The sequence below is a fragment of the Anomalospiza imberbis genome, chromosome 5 (assembly GCF_031753505.1).
Source record: "Anomalospiza imberbis isolate Cuckoo-Finch-1a 21T00152 chromosome 5, ASM3175350v1, whole genome shotgun sequence".
NCBI classification, from domain to species: Eukaryota; Metazoa; Chordata; class Aves; order Passeriformes; family Viduidae; genus Anomalospiza; species Anomalospiza imberbis.
This window is the reverse complement of record NC_089685.1, coordinates 62,496,586-62,515,860: the sequence shown is the minus strand read 5'-3', so window position 1 is coordinate 62,515,860 and position 19,275 is coordinate 62,496,586. Positions and strand designations below refer to the sequence as shown.

The 19,275-nt window shown below is 49.9% G+C and overlaps 2 protein-coding genes across 4 annotated transcripts in view; both read right to left on the bottom strand.

The window, feature by feature from the left end:
• Nucleotides 1-938: 938 nt before the first annotated feature.
• Nucleotides 939-9,003, bottom strand: CCDC134 (coiled-coil domain containing 134). Of its 3 annotated transcripts, none has more exons than XM_068191418.1 (7): nt 8,950-9,003; nt 3,792-3,909; nt 2,878-2,999; nt 2,587-2,671; nt 2,171-2,352; nt 1,857-1,928; nt 939-1,488 (listed from the first exon to the last, which is right to left on the bottom strand). In XM_068191418.1, exons 1-7 carry the CDS (start codon nt 8,986-8,988, stop codon nt 1,363-1,365), a joined length of 744 nt encoding a protein of 247 aa, XP_068047519.1. In that variant the 5' UTR covers nt 8,989-9,003; the 3' UTR covers nt 939-1,362. The 3 variants fall into 3 exon arrangements, with proteins under 3 accessions (XP_068047519.1, XP_068047520.1, XP_068047522.1); XM_068191419.1 differs by lacking the exon at nt 8,950-9,003 and adding an exon at nt 7,909-7,986; XM_068191421.1 differs by lacking the exon at nt 8,950-9,003 and adding an exon at nt 7,272-7,296.
• Nucleotides 8,413-19,275, bottom strand: part of MEI1 (meiotic double-stranded break formation protein 1) — a 38,882-nt gene continuing 28,019 nt past the window's right edge. The window contains exons 23-31 of the mRNA XM_068191432.1: nt 17,644-17,754; nt 16,901-17,082; nt 14,470-14,551; nt 13,809-14,014; nt 13,019-13,100; nt 10,910-11,016; nt 9,961-10,092; nt 9,684-9,793; nt 8,413-8,593 (exon numbers count right to left, since the gene is read on the bottom strand). Coding sequence (XP_068047533.1) covers nt 8,548-8,593; nt 9,684-9,793; nt 9,961-10,092; nt 10,910-11,016; nt 13,019-13,100; nt 13,809-14,014; nt 14,470-14,551; nt 16,901-17,082; nt 17,644-17,754 — 1,058 coding nt within the window. The 3' untranslated portion in view covers nt 8,413-8,547. The remainder of the gene's footprint in view (nt 8,594-9,683; nt 9,794-9,960; nt 10,093-10,909; nt 11,017-13,018; nt 13,101-13,808; nt 14,015-14,469; nt 14,552-16,900; nt 17,083-17,643; nt 17,755-19,275) is intronic.

The following is a 19,275-nucleotide window of genomic DNA, read 5'->3' as shown; positions in this document are numbered from 1 at the left end:
AGGCCCGCGCCCCAGGATGCCGCCAGGATGCGCGGCGGAAAGGCCAGCTGCAAGGCGGCGGTAGATAGAGAGAGCATGGGGTTTGTCCTTCCCTCCGCAGCGCCCACGGACCCTCGCCTCCTGAGGGGCCAGCCTCGACGCCTTCTGGCATACACCCGCTCCCACCAGGAACGGGAGCAAGAGCCAGGATTCTTCTACTTAAAAAAAAAATAATAAAGTCAATTTTATTCAAGAAAAACCACATGCGCCCATTGCCGCCCCCTCCCCTCAATGGAGGGACTTGGCTCTGCTGTTAAAAAATCCAGGACGTTTCCCTTTCCTCAAAGGCTGTGATGCTGCCAGCCTGACACAGAGAAGCGGCTCCTTGGGGAAGCGACAGCCTGCTCTGGTGCGAGGCCATCAGCACAGCTAAGGAATCACAGGGTGGCTGTGTCGGGTCCTGGGCCAGCCCCTCAGGTTGTCTCCCTCCCTACTTTGGCCCTGCTATGGGCACATGCCCTCGTCTGGCTGCCCTCTGACAAGGGGCATTGGGGACTCATGTAGAAGGGATGGGGCATGGGCTGCAGGACAGGCTCGCAGTGGCTCAGGGCTAGTCCCCCAGCATCTTCAGCATCAGCCTTGCTTGCACTACAGCCACCCACTGGCTACAAAGAGGGCAAGTACCAAAATTCCTCCTGTCCTAAAAGTCACCGGGCATTTGCCTCTCCATGGGAACCTCTGTGGGACCTGCAGTGGCCCCAAGATGCCATCAGCCAGGAACAGCTGCCATCGGCATCTTCAACTCTGTCTGGACAATGAAACGCACGCTGCTCGGTGAAACAGACGCTGGGAAAAGGGAAGGTCTCATCTGGCAGAGGTAGCAGCTGTGCAGAGACCAGGTAGAACCCACTGGGGGGTGCCAATGAGATCACCCGTTTAACTAAACAAAAAGCAAAACTGAGAGAAGCAGCATTGCTCACGAGGCTGTTTCGTGTGACGCACGGCCCAGCCCACCCGTGTTGGAGGAGGCACCTTCAGCGTGGGGTGTGCTGCAGTGAGGAGGGAGCCCTGGGCTCCACCAGAGATGTGTCCCCCACACCCTGCTTCCCCCACAGGCAGCAACACCCTGACCAGGGGATAGCTCCAGTGTTGTCCTGTCTGTGCTTTGCCTCTATGGAAGGGGTATCCCAGTTTAGCCCCTTTGGGGCAACCAGCACCACCACGCAACCTCCACTGAACAAAAACAAAAGGCAACAAAACAAAACCCACAGCACAAATGGAAAGGGAACAGCCAGGCACCGGCCCAAAGCTGCCGAAAAGGAAGCAAGTCACTCTGTGTCCCAGTGGTGTCACCCCCCACTGCAAGGCACAAGTTCCAGCGCGCTACAGCTCCGACTGTGAGCGGGAGATGCGTGGGCCCTTGCGGATCTCCTTCCGCTTTTCTTCCTTCTTCCTCCTCTTCTCCTCATCCCGCAGCGCCTTCTGAAAGGTGTCAGCACTGGGGAAAAACTGTGGGTTGACAGCAAGGGGTCAGCATAGGGGAGCGCCCGCAGCCTCCCAGAGGCACAACCCCTCCAAACCCCCCAAAGCCAGTGCACAAGCCTCACAGTCCAGGGAGCATTGAGCACAGGTGCAGCACGAGGCAAACAGAGCCCAACCACGACGCAGGTGGCCACAGAAGGTAGCAGAGGGCACCAAGTGCCCAAAGTAGAGCACAGATGGGGAATTCAGTGTTTGTGTTTCAGCCATACTTATTCAGTGACAGGGGCTTTTGGCCATTTCCCACAAGCCACCCATTCCGTTCCCCAGCCAGCTGCCTGGAGCTGCAACACGGATGGGGAAGCCCAGGAGACAAGCTGGCAGCATTGCCATCTTACCTCTGACTGGTCCGTTTTAAAGGGATTGCGGTAATCGGGAGATTTCTCACTGATTCCTAGCTCCTGAGCCATCTGCAGAGCAAAAGGGAGACCTCACTGGGGAGTGGTGCCTCCCGCTTGCATCCCTCAACTGTGTGACCAGCGTCACCTGCTCTCCCACCAGTCCCATCTATGCTCTATGCTCTTCCCCCATCCCTCAGCTCAAGGACAGCCCCCAGACATGGGGGGCCCCTGCCTTCCCTTTTCCCCAAAACCCTCACCTCCCCAGCCTAGCAGCAGAGAGGGGTCACGGCAGGGGGAACAAAGAGCCATACCAGCCGCAGGACCTGGGAGTGGGGTCCCTGCTCGAACACACCCGTCAGGTTGCAGAAGCCGATGCCCCAGCGGATGAGGCTGTTCCAGTTGGAGTTGCGGTCGAAGTAGTGGTGCACAATCTTGGGGAAGCGCAGGACGACGTCCCCGAAGAAGGCAGTGTTCTCCACCACATGAGAGTATGCTGTGGGGACAGCCACCAGCTCCATCAGCAGAGGCCGAGGGCAAAGCAATAGGCTCCCCAGCAGGAAGTGGTCAGAGAGGCAGCAATAGGGTCCCCAACAGACAGAGACCAGCCCAACTCTGGTCTGGATACACAGGGGTTTTGTACCTACCCCAGCACTGGTCCTAGGAACAATGTCTGTGGTGCACCAGAGCACCCGAAGAAGGAGAGGGGTAAAAACTAGAGAGGACATACCATCCTTTATCTTCTCATCCTGAGGGAAGGGCCCATCAGGAGGCACATCAGCAGCAATAAGGACAGCACGAGAGTCCTCCAGCACCTGCCAAAGACCTTGGTTACTGCTCTGTCCTGCCAGCCTTGCCCTGCACCCTGGAGGTGCTGCCACAGCTGCCCCACTTTGAAACCCCATGGCATCCTCCCTTCAGGTCCAAAAGCTCAGCTGCCACACACTGCACAGAAGCCCCCAACCCTTCCCATTTCTGCCCACCCATGTGGGCTCAGAGTGCAGCCTGCACTGTGGCTTACTTTGAAGAGTCCCTTGAGCATGATGTCAATGATTTTGTACTGCTGGTTGACGTCATTGAGCTCAATCAAGTTCTTCAGAGCATTCATCTGGTCCTTGCGCTTCACCTCAAACAGCTTCTTATCTGCACCACTGTCAAGGGCACTGTTGACACTCTCCCACCACACTGCTGCTCCCCTCACTCCACAGAGCCTCTGGCACCATCCCAGGCCCCCCAGTTCTCCATGAGGTGTCTGAGGGGCAGTACCCGAGCCAGGATGAAAGACAGATTTCCAGTGAACCCCTTGCCCAACCATCCCAGCAGGGCCCTTAACAATGCTGAGACCTTGTGGGGAGCTTTCTACTTGCCAGTCTATGCTCTGGCTGATGGGCTGGAGGAAGAACATGAACTGCCACCTTCCCCATGGGTCTCCACATACTCATTTTTTCATACTTTGCCTGTTCACCAGGGGATGTGCGCTAAAAAGAGCTTGCATTAGCTCACCTCCTCACAGGCAAAAAGTGCCTGTGGCACAGAGGAGACTAAATGCCACAAGCAGAGGAGTCCTCTTCCACCATCCCAGTTGGTGACCCCAAAGCACTGAGACGCACAGGCGTGCTCTGCCTTCTGGCTGGCCATACCTCTTCCAAGAGCAGACTGGGAAATGTGCACAAAGGAGCAGAAAGATCACCAGGCATCACTGCCATTTCTGCTCCTGCACCAAGCCAGGCACTCGGTTAGCAAGCCGAGGAGCTTGGCTAAAGCCCGTCTACAGAAGGACAAAGCAGCAACTTCCCAGTGCTTCCGGATCCTCTCTTTTCCACTTCCTTGTGCCCCTTTCTATGGTCTCTGACCCCTTCCCTGTGCATGTGCTCCCTCCAGCCTCCGTAGCCACTAGTGCATACGTGTTCACGAGTGGTAGGCTGCAGAGGATACAGATTTCCAAGCCAGAGTCTACTCTCTGTTTCTCCAGGTCTGTGAAGCTGCCTTGGGACAGCAGCAAGGCCAGTAGAAAGGGGCAGATGATGAGAAAATCCATGTTGGCCGCTGCAGCCTGGAAGAAAACAGACCAACAAAACCCACGATCAGTGAGGAGACTTAGCAAAATGAGAAGTCACACAAGCCACATGGAACCGATGGCACACTGCTCTTGGCACCAGGGTCCTTGCCCACCTCTCCCTTGTTCCCATGAGGGGTCTGAGGGATACAGTGGCCAGAGCAGAGCCACATGGTGATGCTGCAGCCAGCTTGTTCCCCCCTGCAAGTGAAGCCCAGGTCTCCCCTCTTTACCTGCCTGCACTGCCAGCCCTAGGCATCTGACCCAGCACTGACACAACAGAAAATTTAAGTCCTACCCCTTCTTCCAAAAATAACAGCTAGGTTTCTGCTGGGTTGGTGAGGCAGAGCAGCCCAACAACCACAACAGCAAATCTGGGAGGAAGAGAAGGATCAATGAGGAGTTGAAGTCCATCTCTCCTTCAAGTCCCAGTGCAACCAGTTCAGCGACCTCCCCTCACCACTTGGGGTATTGGTACCTGGACCCTTTCCTTCACTACAAGCTGGGTGCCACCTATGGGTCCCACACCAAAAAACCACAGTTGAGTGACCTGGTGATAACCTCCCCCTCCCTCCAAACAAGTCCCTTCCCAGGCAGCATCTGAGGCTTTGCAGGGATGCTCTTGGGCAGAGCTGCTCCTGACCACAAAGGTCCCTCAGACAAAGTCAATGGCTGGAGGAAAAGGTCCTTGAGAATGAGGATCCTCTTGGACAGTCTATACCTGGAAAAGAAGAGCAACAGCTCAGTCCCCAGGCAGAAGAACTCAGGGTGGTCTGTCCTCAGGCACAAGGTTTGCAGGGAGCTGAGCACAGGCCACTGGCAATTACAGAAGCAACAGCTTCTTCAGAGGCATCTGAGCCACCTCCTGCTCCCGAAGGAAAGGCAGATGTGTAAGGCCACCAGAGCTGACCTCACCCTATGACCCACTGCCCTCTTGAGTCCGAGTTTGCCTGCCCAGCCAAACCTGTCTCTGTAATGCCCTAACACTGAAACAAACTTCTTTTCTTTTTGCTTTTCTTTTTTTAAACAAATACAATTTCTTCAATTCCAAGCCCATGAAAGAGGCAAAGCAGGCAGCACCAGCAGTTGTCCCAGCCCTGCAAGGATCAGCAGCATGCAGCAGTACCTCCTGCCAAGGCCAAGCCAAGCATCTTCACACCCCTGGCAAAAGCAGGGGAACAGTGTCAGACAAACATGGGAAACCCTATGAAATATTTTGCTGCTGTGCTTTGTAAAAGAAACAGACTATAAAGGAACAGACCTGAGTAAATACAACCAGCATTATTGATCAAGACATGGCTGCCCCTGGTGTGGGCTCAGCAACATGGTGCAGAGCCAGGACAGCAGCACAAATCCCCATGCCAGGTTTGGGGTCTGTCCCCACTTCCCACTGTGAGGCTTAAGTCATATTCCAGCCATCCTGAATGCCACAAAGCACACCAACAAGCAAAGGCTGTAAAGAAAATTCTCCAGCCCAGGCAAACAGATGTTCTGTTGGACCTACCAGCCTGGTCAGCTCCCAAGAGACTGCTTCACCCTGCCAAAAACCATGACCCAAGGACCCAGGGCCTGGCTCAGCGAGGTGGTGCAGGTCTCCCCTCTGCAGAGCCCCCCAGCTGCTCACTACCTCCCCGGCTCTCAGGGAGGAGGAAGTGCAGCAAAGCAAAAGCAGAAAGAGCAACCGCCCTGGGACCCAGCTCTTGTTTGCCCCTCGGATCACACATACCACTGTAAGGATTGGCTGGCTATTTGCCATGCTCATAGAGAACTGGAAAGAGAAACTGAAGGTAGCCAGTGGCCTCCAGACCAGGCTGGAAGGCAAAGAGCAGAAACACTGCTCACAACAGCTCTGCCATGGTGCCTGCGGCAGTCCCAGCATGCCTGGTTAGGACAGGGGCTGCAGTATCCCCCATTTCCAACACTGGAGTTGGGTGGCCGTAGGATGCTCCACAAGTGCAACAAGGGGGAAGATTAGCTGCAAAAAACCCTGTTCCAGGCAGCAGCAGAGCAAAGCACAGCTCTTGGCCGAAGCAGCTGCTGACCAACCAGCTGTTGCAGCACAAGGGCCACCAGCCTGCCTGGCTGCTTCCGAGTCTCGCAACAGCGATGGGCTTCTTCAGAGACACAAGAGCAGATGCTGGGGTAGGGAAGGTCAATGTTTTCAATGCAAATGTATTCAGATCCTCCTACACCAGCCCTAAAGATTGTCCCATGGGACAGGTCAGAAGTAGAGGACTGGAGAACCACACCATACTGGAAGCCCATCACCTTTTCACCCTATCTGCTGGCACTCATTCTCACATCAGAGCTATTTATTTGCCATTGTCCATCAGGGTTGAAATATGCCGGTGAAAATGAAGCCAGGCCCAATTGTTTCTCTCACCCACAAGGAACGTGGGGCCGCTGATGCCATGTGGGACCACCTCAGATTTATTTCCTTTCACTGCCCTAGCAATTCCACCCCATTTTAACAGCAGAGGACACTGCTTCCTCTCCAGGCCGCACTATGTAACGGCAGAGACGGCAAAGCTCCTTGCAGATGTTCTTCCCCACAAACTCTCCCTTATGTCTTCACACCCGCTGAGGGATGAGATGAGACACAAACACTGTAGAGCTGCTCCTGTCTTCCCTCCCTGCTCCTCCCTGAATTGATTTCTGCCCAGACAGCTCTGCCTGACTCTCCCAGAGCAGTCCAAGGAACCAGGGCCTGGCCTGATGCTACAGATGGAAAGGAGTTTCCACCAACATTGCCTTGCAGCCCTGGCCAGCTGGCTGTTTCAGCAGCAAACCCACCAGTCTGTCTCACTGTCTATCAACCTCTTAATTTAGATGTGTTTTTCCAAAGATATGACAACAGATGCCATGTAATAGATGGTTAGTATTTCCCATTAAAATGTTTTCAATCACTTTATAAATTTTCCTGTAGGAGCCCCATCTGAACCAAGCATCCCTGAGATTTACTCACTTAATGAGCTTGCAAGGCAGAGCCACGCTGCAGTGATTTGGTTCTCAGGAGAAACTTTTGCATGACCCCCCGACTTCCCCCTCTGCAGGCACTGAAATGTAGGGGGGAAATCATCATCCTTCACCAGGAGCATGCTGTGGCAAAACAAGGAATGAAAACTCCCTGCCCCATTAATCCATTCCCGAGGTGCTCCTCCAATAACCAGATGAGGATTAATCTTTTGTTACAGATGAACCAAAAGCTTCAGAAATCAAACACCTCTGCTCAGACTCCTCTAGAAGGACATATCTATATGGGGCTTACAGGACCAGCTGCTTCAGTTGAAATAGTACTGGCCATTTACACCTGCTCGTCTCCAAAGTCTCCTAACCACTAAGCCCAGAAGCTCGCGTACCACACGGTTTGGCAGCCCCGATTTCCTGCTGTGATTTCCAGCAGGAATGGGTCCATTCCAGCCCACCCTCGTGTCGGAGGGGTTCAAGAAGCTCCCTGAGGGGCTCGGACGGCCGCTGGCACAGGAGATGAGGATTCTCCTGCAAGCTCCGCTGAAGGTAAAGGCAATCACACAGGGACGGTGGACAGGGGACCAGCCGAACCTACCCCGGCCGCGCTGCGGGAAACCCACCCGGAGCCGTGTCAAGCGGACCTAGCAGGCGTCACACGGCAGGACGCGAACCCTCGGGGGGGACGGTCCGCTCCTCCCGCGGCTCCAGCGCGGGACGAGCAGGCGGCGAAGGCAGGCAGAGCCCGTCGGACACAGCCCTTCAAGCCAGGGTCCAGAGACGCGCTCCGGGGCCGCACTGCCCGCCCCGCTCATCGGCCATCCCGCTTGCCCGGGATGGGGGGCCCCTCCCGGGTGTCGCTCGGGGAGCACCGGCCACCTCCACCCCGTACCCCGGTGCCCCCGGAGCGGCTCCAGGGCTGCTCCCGCCATTCCCTCCTGCCCCGCCAGGGCCGGGCAGCTCCCCCCACGGCCCCGCTGGGACTCCCGGGGCGGGGATGGCTCCCGGGCGGCGCGGCCGGTCCCCCACCTGCGGGCCGGGTGCCGAGGCCGGCGCTCACGCCCGCCGCGCTGCCATGCTGCTGCTGCTGCTGCTGCCACCGCCGCTTCGCCGCTCCGCCCCGCCGTGTCACTTCCTGAGCCCCCGCCCCGCCCCGCCGCGGCCACGCACCGGCAGGCACTTGGAGGGTCTGGAGCGGCGGCTCCGCACAGCGGCGGCTGGGGCTGTAGGCGAAGGGGTCACTCGTGACCTGGAGGAAGCCTCCTCATCCCTACGAGACACGTAGTGTATCTGCTTCCCCCGGGATCCTGGCTGACTCCCCGCTGCCCCTTCCAGCCCAGAGCAAAGGGGCCATCCCGCAGCCCCATGAGCCAAGGGGAGTGAGCAGAGCACCTCTTCCACAGCATCCCTGTACTACATCGTTTCCCCAGGCAGGTCTATATTTTGATGGATGAAGGGCATCAACCAAGCCTTATCCCACAGAAGGGGAAACTGAGCCGTTTCAGTAACAGAACTTTTTAATTTCAACAAACCTGTTTCTCAAAATGAGCAACAAGTAACTTCTTTTGTCCATCTTCTCCCTACTACTCACTGGGATGAATGGCAGGATGGGGCATCCTGCTACATTCTTGCTTTGTTCCTCTGCTCTTTGCACTGTATCTTCTCATTTCAATCTCCAATGTGTGAGAGGGACACTGCCACACTTCCCAGACATCTGTCATTGACAGCATGAGTAGAAACCAAAGGAAAGGCATGCACACTATGGGAATTCCCACATTTGACATATCACTGACAGGAAGTTTTCATTACTAAACCAACCCTCCCCACGCCATGGAACCCCACTCCCAACATATGTGAGAAACATCAGTGTCGGTAAACCTGAAGAAAAGTCAAAGCTCCATTTTGACCAGAGGATTTTGTCTTCCGTGTCCATGACTATCTTATTTACATAGCCCCACTGCTGCACTTCAAGTGCATCTAAGATCCTTCCTAACCACCAAAATCTGAAGGTTTCTTAATAGATTAAATCAAGCTACTCCTGACAGGACAAACACCTCACCCACCACGTACCCTACACGTGGCTGATGACAGTGCCCTACAGTGAAGCATGTCCCCACACCCACAGGAAATGACTGCCACAGCCACTTCCATCACTGCTACACATCTGAGGCAATGCAGTGTGATGAAAACAGGAAGGCAAAAAAAAGTTTGAGAAAAAAACAAATACGGCATCAGGTTCCCTCTTTCTCCACAAGCCATGTGGGAGTGGCCTCTGCCTCCATTGCCAGAGAAGAGGATTTAGTTTGCAGTGGCAGACTCTAGGCTCAAACAGAATAAAATCCGCTAATTCCACTCAGTCGTTCCCAAATGCTCTGTGCACTTGCAAAGTGCCTGAGTCATATTTGCGTTTTCACTACTTCATGGGCATACCGGCACTAGATGGCATGCAAACAGAGATTAACTCATTGCTCATCCTCCAGGGAAATCAATACAGGGATTGTTACTGCTTTGAAGTCAGAGGCTCCCAAGCCTGCTACCCTTTCATCAGACCACCTCTGCTTTATAGATGAATGCAAGCCCAGCACACAGAGCCTTCTTTAATCCCAATTGTCTCCTCATTTCCAAGATGTCTTCTCAGATTAGGATATGACGAAGTCTTTCATCCCACAGTTAGCCAAGTGTAGAAACCACTCAGAGGTTTTCAATTTTGTTTGCCTTCAGCTGGAACAAGAGAAGGAGCAGCACATTTAGTATCCCTTCTACCTCTGTTACACCTGCCACACACATTAGCTATCAAAGGATACACAATGTCCTGATGCTTTACACACGTGGTCCTCTGTCCCAAGAGGCGATCCAGCAAGGTCGGAATGATCCCTGACTGTTCTGGCTCCACCTGGTAATGACTATTCTGAATCTGAGGGGTCAGAAAAAAAGAATGCTTTCCAGAACAACATAAAACTGCTTGGCTTGTTCCTTCTACTCCCTCCCTCATCTCCACACAGCCCAATGAGATCTTCAAAGGCCAAAGCAAACACCTGGAGATTCCTTTCCTGTTTTCCTAAGCAGTCACTGCTCTCTTACCTGAGAAAGAAAGAGGTGAAGAGCATGAGACGTGGCCTCAGGCAGCTCTGCTATGTTGGCTTCTGCTGCCTCCTGAATAATCTGGCTAATTTCTTTTTGAGAAATAATATTGCTGCTCTGATATCTCACAAACTTGAACAAAGGAAAAAAATAGAGACATTAAATAGTGGAAGACCCACAGAGCGCAACAGTGACTCGTCACTTGCAAAGACCTCTTCTGTGCACCATTACTGCAGCACCGTAACCACAAGCCTGATTTTTTTACCACCTCTAATAAAACCAGTACAAGTATCTATGTTGATGGTGCTCTGATTTATAGCCAGACTTGTTTTGGTTTAAGCTGGGAAGGAACTAAAATAAATGAGGTAACCTTTTAAAACTGAAATAAGAACAGCAAATACTCACAGACCCATGTTATATTCCGAGGGGGAACATTCACTTTCATAACTCCCTCTCATTCACTGCCATGAGGGCTGTATCTTCAGTATTTCTGCTGGGTATGATCACATTCCCCCTCTAGCCCACAGACCCCACATACAGCAGGGTAGAATATTGCACTAACTCCCTGCCCTGAAAAGTCAGGTCTGTAAGGTCAAGATGGGAGACAAGCTGCGATGCCAAGCAGCCGACTTGCTCCCTGACTGGTAACAGCAGTTGCACGTTCTCTGCAAGTTTCCCCTCTCCTCCCCAGGGATCCTAGATGATATAAATAAATGTTACCAACACCAGAAGAACGGGAGATGCTCACTAACAGCAGCCAGTTTCTGCAGGGTGTGGAAGTTCACTTGCAAGTATCACTACTAATATAGGGCAGGAATACAGTCCCAGGCAAAGCCACAGCAGTATCAGGACTGTGCTGCATAGCAGATTAACTACCAATAACCAGCCTATGTGCATTGTACCAACATATTGGGAAAGATGGGGAACAGCCCAGCCTTCTGCTGCTCACCAAAGTCATCAGCCTGAGAACTTCTGGCTGCAGAAAGGACTTCTGGCCCCCGCTGAGTAGTGTGAAGAGCAGGAATCGGTGCCACGGCTGCGAAGCAACGTGCAGAGCTGGAAGAGAAGGAGAAGCCAATCAAAGACAGCTGTAAAACTGCCAAAGTGACAGGCTGAACCCAGCTAAGGACAGTCTTCAATACTGACCCCAAGTTTTCTCTCCTAGACCCCACGCTGTGAACCACTAAGGAGATATTTTGCACTGCTCTTACTTGCTTTATAATCTGTCACTCTCTGGGCAAGAGTTCAGTCAAGAGGACAAAAGCTTAATAGCTTTTCAAAGCAGAAAATACATATTGTCCATCTCTGTGCTGGTACAGGAAGAGAAACCTTCTCCTGGGGTATATGTCATAAAACAGTGAGAGAATATCTTTAGCCTGGGGTTTTAAAAATAATACCCTCCAGCTTCAACATGAGGACAACTCTCCTAACCTCAGTTTTTATTTAGCTGCAGAATACCCTTTGGGTAATGAAGAGAGCCCTGTAACAGAAGCTGAACAAACTAAGGCTGGATCTGCATGAGACAGTGGACTATGGAGACCAGGCAGGCTGATGGTAGCAATGCAGTGAGTAGAGGAAATGTTCTTACTAAAGAACATACACGATAACATAACATGTATTAGGTAACACCATAAGGCTATGATGGCATGAAGTCTTTCACTGAATGATGAAATTAAAATGTTATTACCATGTAGTTATTACAGGTTAGGAGCACGAGATGGACAAATAAATCAGCTGATATAACTTGTTATACTATAGCAACTCACCAGAGTGTTGAAAAGGTCTCTTTTGCACTGGCAGTCACATAACCTCCCTATTGCCACTACAAGAATCTTTTCTATAGGAAAACAACACTGAAAAATAATGTCAAATATTTTGGGGATATCTTTCATCTGGGGAAAATGAGAAAGTACCTGCCCTGTGCACGAGCCTGCTCGGCACATTTGGAAACATCTCTGGACCAAAAGAGGGTTTTAGAAAGCCTCAAGTGAGTCAACTCCTAAAGGCAGAGTCCAGGACAGACTCTTTCCAGTCTTCTTGCATCTTTAAGCCAAATAAACCTATGACCATCATTCTGCTTGGAATAAGGAGACTCTTGTTATTGCTGTTATGAACTTCAGCACCACAGCAGCCAAAGTGACAGGTTCAGCTGTTGCTGCAGCAGCATTTCATTAGTTAAATCCCAAATCAGCAGAGCCTCCCCATAACTTTTTTTTTTTTTATTCAGCCTTTTAATAGCCTCCCTTCAGCTACTGGCTGTCATTCATCTGCAGTATTACATCTTTATCCAACCACTTCCTCTCTCCCACCAGTGTACCTTTTACCTGGTGTTCATTCACTCCATTCCCTTCTCTATTAGTGTTTAAACAACTGCAGTGAACAGGTCAGGGTACAGAGAACTTTCTGGTTTAAGAACAGAGCCAGCACCTGGACTTCATGGCAGGAGGCTGACAATAAGCAGAAGGGTCTATTCCTCCCCCCAGCTGTACAACGCAGCCATATTACATTATACTGAAAACATGGTATATCTTAGGTCTGACATGCACTCTGGGAACCAAGGTCAGAATTCACCCCTGGAAATCCAGAATTTCCATCTTCCATTCCCTAAGGCTGCCTAGTATCCTGATCTCCCTTCCTTTCCTTCAAGGCCAAACTATGACCAACACTGTCCTTTTGTAAGACACATCATGTTCAGATCCTCCCTCCCATATGCTTACGGTCTAAAGGTTTGATACAATTGGCCTGAAGGTCAAAGATGATTCCTATACTCCCTCCATTCCCAAACCTTTCCTTCTTACAGAGTTGGAGAACTACTTTTTGCCTTTTAGAAAGCACCCTGGTGTCCAGAGCCAAAGTGAAGGTTCATGCCTGCAGGGGAGCCAGGCACTGTGATCTCATTCCCACAAAGCACAATATTAACTTTAGGCACCCAAATATTTTTTCTCGTTTGGCATAAACTGATTATGCATTTTCTCTAGAGTGCTACTGGACAGAGAACAAAGAGTTCAAAATCCCTGCAGGAGGGGAACTAGGAGAAGAAAGAGCATGAAGACTTTACCAACATCCTGGTTCTTCACACACAGGTATTCCACTAAGGTTTCTAGGCAGGCAACCACTGCCTGAGAGAGCAGCAAGTCTTTCTGGAATAGCAAGAAAAAAAAAAAAAGTCTACAGCTATTGCAAGAGGAAATTTCATGAAGGGTCAGGATGAGAAGAGTATGCAGCACAGGAAAATAACACCTTTCATATCCTTCAAGGAATGCAGTGTGCTGCAAATTATCTGTCACATCAAGGAGCCAGACAGAGGTACCACTACTTCTTTTGAGACTAAAAATAATAAGTAACAGCCTCCAAAGAATAAAGATAGGAGCCCAACACAGCTTAAGAGTAAAACAAACTCATGTACTACCCCTGGAGCCCAGCATCACTTGAACAAGTTAAATGTATGCTGATGCACTCACTACCCCCAAAAGCGCCTTGTCAGGGGCATGGGGGATGGACTGGGATTTGTTATACATTTCCCATATCTGTCCCTATGGATGTGGCATCCCTGCAGAGAAAGAGATGGGAAGACAGAAATTGTCATTAGTACACAGAATTTCAGCTACCCAGTTGAGCAGCAGGGAGCACCGCATAGCTTGATTTACCTTCTTTCTCACTGCACTGTGCTGCAGCAAGAGCATTTTCCCTCCTCCTCAACACAGGTCTATAAGGGGTGGAAAATGCAGGGAGAAGAGAAAAAAAGCAGGCAGCCCCTTTGATTCTGCAGCAGGGTGGTTTCGCCTCAGGTTAATGCTCCTGCTTCAAGCCCAGCACTACTGTTGTTCCAAAAGCCATATTTTATATACCTGCAACTGGACATGGACCAGAAGGTTCTGCAGACTGACAACAAGCGAGAAGACCTGCTGTATGGCAAGAGGGCGCAAGGCACTGTCCTGCAGTGATGATGGCTGTGGTTGAGTAGCACTTGGGGCTGTGTTTTGGCCAACAATCACCAGCAGGGAGGAGGAGAAGTTCTGTCGCAGAACAGCTCTCAGGAACTGCATGATGCTCACTAGACAGGGAAGATGCTTATTAGTGTGCGTCAGTGTTTTTCTCTGCTCTACCCTGTGTGTTGGTGCCTGTACAATAGCATGGGAGAGGGTGATGAGACAAAATGTGAGCTTAATAGCCCACCAGAGTTGTCTGGCAGCTGTTGACAGCTGTAAACAGGAATGGCAACATGAGTTTCTTTGTTCTCCTTCCCGGAGACACGAACACAGTTCACAGTCAGTTCCAGATGTCACTACCAACCTCCAAAGAAGATCTGTGCAAACATAGAAGAACTACAGAACTTCCCTTTTGCCCCTTCTCACCAGCAGTTACACATTTACCAAGTCACATGGACCAAAGTTTCCAGATTCCCTCCAGCACCCCATCTCATTCCATAGTCACCAGTTCTCCCTTGTTGCTTGTATCATGGTACTAGTGGCTGCTTCCAGACAAATCCCCCAAACAGATGCAAAATACCTATCAGCAGGATTGGCTTCTTATTCCTGAAGATGACTGCATTCAGGACTTCTGTAAGGTCTACAGAGAGTGTCTGGTGAACCTAGAAGAGAATTAAATAGAAGAGAAGAAGTGGTGCTGGTTTGGAGCAGATAGAAAGCTCCATTATGTACTTCTAGTTCTTAGACAGTACGCTATGATGACCACTGAAAACCAAGGGAACAGCAACAGGGTTTCAGAAGGCTGACACAGAAGGGAGAGTTACATCATTGGACCCTCATGTTTCACTCACCACTAGCCTGAGCTGCACAGCTTCCAAACCACAGATTTGTTCTCACTACTTCCTGCAGGACCTCTGGCACGTGGCTGTCAGCCTGCCAAGCACATGAAGTGGCAGAAATAGCCACCACCAAGGTGGCTCTACCTTAGCCACAGAGCCAGGCAGCAAGACTGAGGAGCCCAGCAGACAAAAACCAGTAGTGGCCAGAAGCCATCCTTGCCTGCTGGAGCTGGGGCCTGCCAAGAGCCCAGGGATAGGAACCATTGCATGGGTGAAAGTGGCAGAGGGGTTAAGGGACTTGGGAACTAAGTGAAATACGAACCGTGGGCTTGAGAGGGAAATCTGCAATACATTCTTTCCTTCACAGAACAGCCATTCAAGAGCAAGGGCATGAAGCCTCAGAGAACACCAGACGAGTTCAAACTCTTCAACAAGCCAGAGAGTTGATATGGGAAGGCAGGCATAAGGATCACAGGGCTGTTTCCTTTAAATACTCTCTGAAGAGAGAAATATTCCACAGAGAACTAGGAGTAGCTCCTGCAACACAGTGGCAGTGGCTACTTATATTAGAACTGACAAGCCAAAGCCTCTGATAGCCTGCCATCCATGAGCTCTCTTTATTCACAGGGTAAAGCCAGCAGCAGTAACACAGTTAAAATGTAAGTTAGCTATGGCCAGACAAATCCTCACTATTACCATCAGCTTGAGATGAATGTGGCCATTTCTTGAAGCCACTGTTCTCGAAAAAACTGCAGACTCAGGGAGACAGCCCATCATCAGCTTACATTCACAGCCACAAAGGTGCTCTTATGAGAGTCTCCAAGATGCTTTGTGCAGCTCTAGCTACACTGAACAGCAGAAGGAAGCAAAAGAAGTGACTCTTATGCTTCTTCCCCTTCAACAGTAGAAACACTGACAATTAGAAATGCTGAAGATTAGAAACACTGAAGCAGTCTTGAACTATTTCCACTTCCCAGCTGTATCTGCAGTTTCTGTCCTCATCTCTGATGCAAAAACATTTCTGAGTTGTATATCATAGCACATCAAGCCAGTGGTATTGATAAAACCAAGCAACATGCTTATAAGCTGCTAAATAATTGCACTTCAAGGATCAATACGAGCTGAGAGCATCACTCCCAGAAGATGAAGCTCAATACTTGACATTTGACACTAGAACAACATTTGGGACTGGCACAGCACCAGACACAGCCCTGACTTAGAAAGTGAGAGGGCAGGCTGTACTTAGCAGCTCACAGAGCAGGGCCAGGCTACATTCCCACAGCTGACAGTCTGTACAAGTGTCATGCTCTAAGCCCTAAGCAGAGGTTCCAGGCTGACAAAGTAATGGGTGCAGACTTGGTCTGGGCTGCTCTTCTGGAAATCATCTTCCTTCAGCATTAGAAATCCAACTCTTGCTTTTCTGTCCTCATGCATCCATGTCCTTAATGTGATTTTATCATCTGTAAACAAGTGTACCAACTCCCAAACACCACACTCTGCTGGGCATAACTCCAAGAGCAGAGCTCACAATTAATGACATACTCTCTAACTCCGGATCAAGAGAGGTCTGGGTAGATACTTCAAAAGGAAACATTTTCCTTTGTATTGGCACTGGAAAATGCTTCCTGCAAAGTTATAATTCCATTAATAGCTGACAACGCCAGCTTAGATGTCTTATTGGACTGCAAAGCTTCAAATACAATGACAGCTGCCCACATTTGTAAGAGCTTGCTAATATTGAACACTTACTTGCCAATAATAGGTTCTATTTCCACTATTGATCATTTCAGTAACAAAAAACCAGTTCACAACAGGGGAGCTGTGCCTTTCAACCCCAGTCTTCCCTTGAGAAAGATTTTAAAATCTATTTGGCTCTGTCCTGAAGAAGTAAGTGATTTGGATCAGGAAGGCTGGGTATGCACTTCTCCCCACAGGATTTGCGCCCTTCTTTAACTCTTGAATGATTCGTGTCTCAGACCTTCAGGGACACGCTAGCTTCCAGTCCTGCTGGAGAGGTGCAGCAGGGAATAACTTGTGGACAACAACAAAAGAGAAATCAACACAATCAGATTACAGGCCAAAGCAAAATACTTTCATAAATATATATACACACACACATTTATTATTAAGGTTTATCCATGTGCTGACTCTGAACGCTAGAGTGGTTCTAACCTCAGTATTGTAGTGATGCTGATAAAGCAAAAGGGATGCCACCAACAGCCATCCAGAGCACAGCAAGGCATCCTCAGATGACAGGCAGGCAGGTCTGGAAGGAGGGGACCACAGCCAGGTGCATTCCAAAACCTTCTGCAGAAGTTCTAGCAAGGACACATTGGAGAGCAGCACAGCCACTGCTGCATGAGAGAAACATAATCAGAGAGGGTGATGGGATGGCACAGGTTAAACCAGCTTGACAAGCATAACAGAAGTGCAGAGCACACCCCTGCTTCAGCAAGGTAGCCCAGCTGCCACAGCTCATCTGAGTGAGGCTGTCCAGCTACTGGTATTCACCTCCCAGAGCAGAAGCAACTGCTCAGCCAGCTAATCAGCTAACAACACAGTAGGAAAGTCAGTTAGAGCTTTTCCCTAGTATTGTTTAATTTTTTTGAACTATGACAATACCAGGATATTTCAAGCTGGGCATAAAAGGCCCATTGCTGTGTTAATGAACAAGAAAAACACAGTGATTCTGTCTTTCAGCAGCCAATTCTTGAATCATCAGAAGGCAGCAAAACCAAACCAAACTCCTCAACCTAAAATAATCTCATCCAAAGTATGAAATGGTTTTTAATTATAATGCTGTGTCTGGACGGGGAAACATCCACCTTAGGTGCTAAGACAGTTAGAATACAGACTGATTGTCAAGCTACAACCTCACTGAAATTAACTTCGCAATCAATACAATCTTCCCTCACCTCTCTGTTGACTGCAAGGTGTTGTCTGATGAAGGCTCCAGTACAGAAAATTCAGGGATGGCTGCAGGAGGTCAGTGTCTCTTGGCTTGCATTTCCCACAGAGATTACAGACTGGAAACAGAAGAACAGGTGTTAACAAGGACACCAACTTAACAGAGCAGCTCAGCAAATGAAAAGTCAGTCAGTGGCGAGGGAATTCAGACAAAGTGAAAATAAACAGAGCATGGCACAGACAACGCAACAGGCACCTGCTCTAGAGTTTGCTGTAGAGAGGACAGTGCAGTGGAGGATGAGTGCAGAGGTGGACAGGGGAATTGAAAATGGTATATGAGAGTGCATATATCACATCAGGCAGTAACGAATCCAAGAGCAATGGACTTTAGGTGATCTGTTTCCACAGTGAAAAAAGCTGCAGTGTGAGTTATCTGTTTCTACAGTGTGAGCTTGATTCTAGTACTAGAACAAGCATAAACAACGATGTGACGGTCTCCCATGGTGACCAGACTGGGGAAAGCCATGGAGAGCTGTGCTCCTCCACTCTCACCAACTTTGCTCACACTAGGAGTAAAATGTCATATTTGTTGTAACCACCAAATACTTAGCAACAACGTTTAATAAGAGTTAGGGAGGGAAATCCAGGACTGCAGGGCTCAGCAAAATTGCCATCGGAGATCATTTGGAGAGCTTAAAATTTGAGTAAGCAATTCTCAAAAAACATGCACCAACACGGCCCTTCCATCTAAGAGGCCTCATTAGAGAAGAGGGTCTTGCACATCCACCCCTCAAGAACACAGTCTGGAGGCCACGTGGGGAATAAACAGGGTGGCTGAGGTAGGGAAAGAGTTGTGCAGAAAAAAATCAAAGCAGAAAGCAAGAGCAAAAGAGGCTTGTGACTACTCCTGGGAGAAGCTGAGCTGTGTTCTAAAATCACAGCAGCTAAAAAGGCTGGGATCAAGAGGCCGTGGTTCTTCCACACCCCCAGTTCCCTCAGCTAATGAATGTCTGAGAAATGTTGCTTCTTTACAAGGGCAACAAGGGTAGCCCTGAGGTATGAAACATTTCAAATTGAAGGGGATAGTCCTTCAAAGTCTGCTGGAGAAACCAATTTGTCAGAGCAGGGAAGAGATGAGAGGATGGATGAGCTGAATTTTCAGCCTAGTATCTGTTCTTTTTTCACAGCCTGTATGAACCTCCAATAGCCAAGTAAGAAGACAGAAGTCACCAAGTAAGGATCACCAGACAAGGTAGCAGGTTATGGTATGGTAAACAAACACAGCCTGCTCTTCTGTCTTTGGGGTGGAGTGGGCAAACCCTGCAGATGGTTGGGGGCCGTATACTCTGGATTCACATTCCAAGGAAAGCCCAGTTTCACTAGACTGCTGGTTCCCGATAGCTGATTAACAGGACAAGACTGTGGCCTCAATCCCACAAGACTGTTATAGCAAGAACAGACAGGAAAGGATGATTCAGGAAGCACACCAGCCATGCAGTCATGTGCCAAACCAACAACAGTCACTGACCCTGAAATCATGTCATGGTCAGGGGAATACTTTGGCCACCTTGTGAGGTTTCAGACAAGAAAAAAGAAAAAAAAAAGTATTGTAAAAGCAAGAGGAAGAGAACCTGGGTCTT

Excerpts from the sequence above, each read along its gene's own strand:
- CCDC134 (XM_068191418.1), bottom strand. The coding sequence starts at position 8,988 with ATGCTTCACTGTAGGGCACTGTCATCAGCCACGTGTAGG. Across the intron at positions 2,672-2,877 it reads TGCTCAAGGGACTCTTCAAA|GTGCTGGAGGACTCTCGTGC; the intron begins GTAAGCCACAGT and ends GGTCTTTGGCAG. Across the intron at positions 1,489-1,856 it reads TTAAAACGGACCAGTCAGAG|TTTTTCCCCAGTGCTGACAC; the intron begins GTAAGATGGCAA and ends GTCAACCCACAG.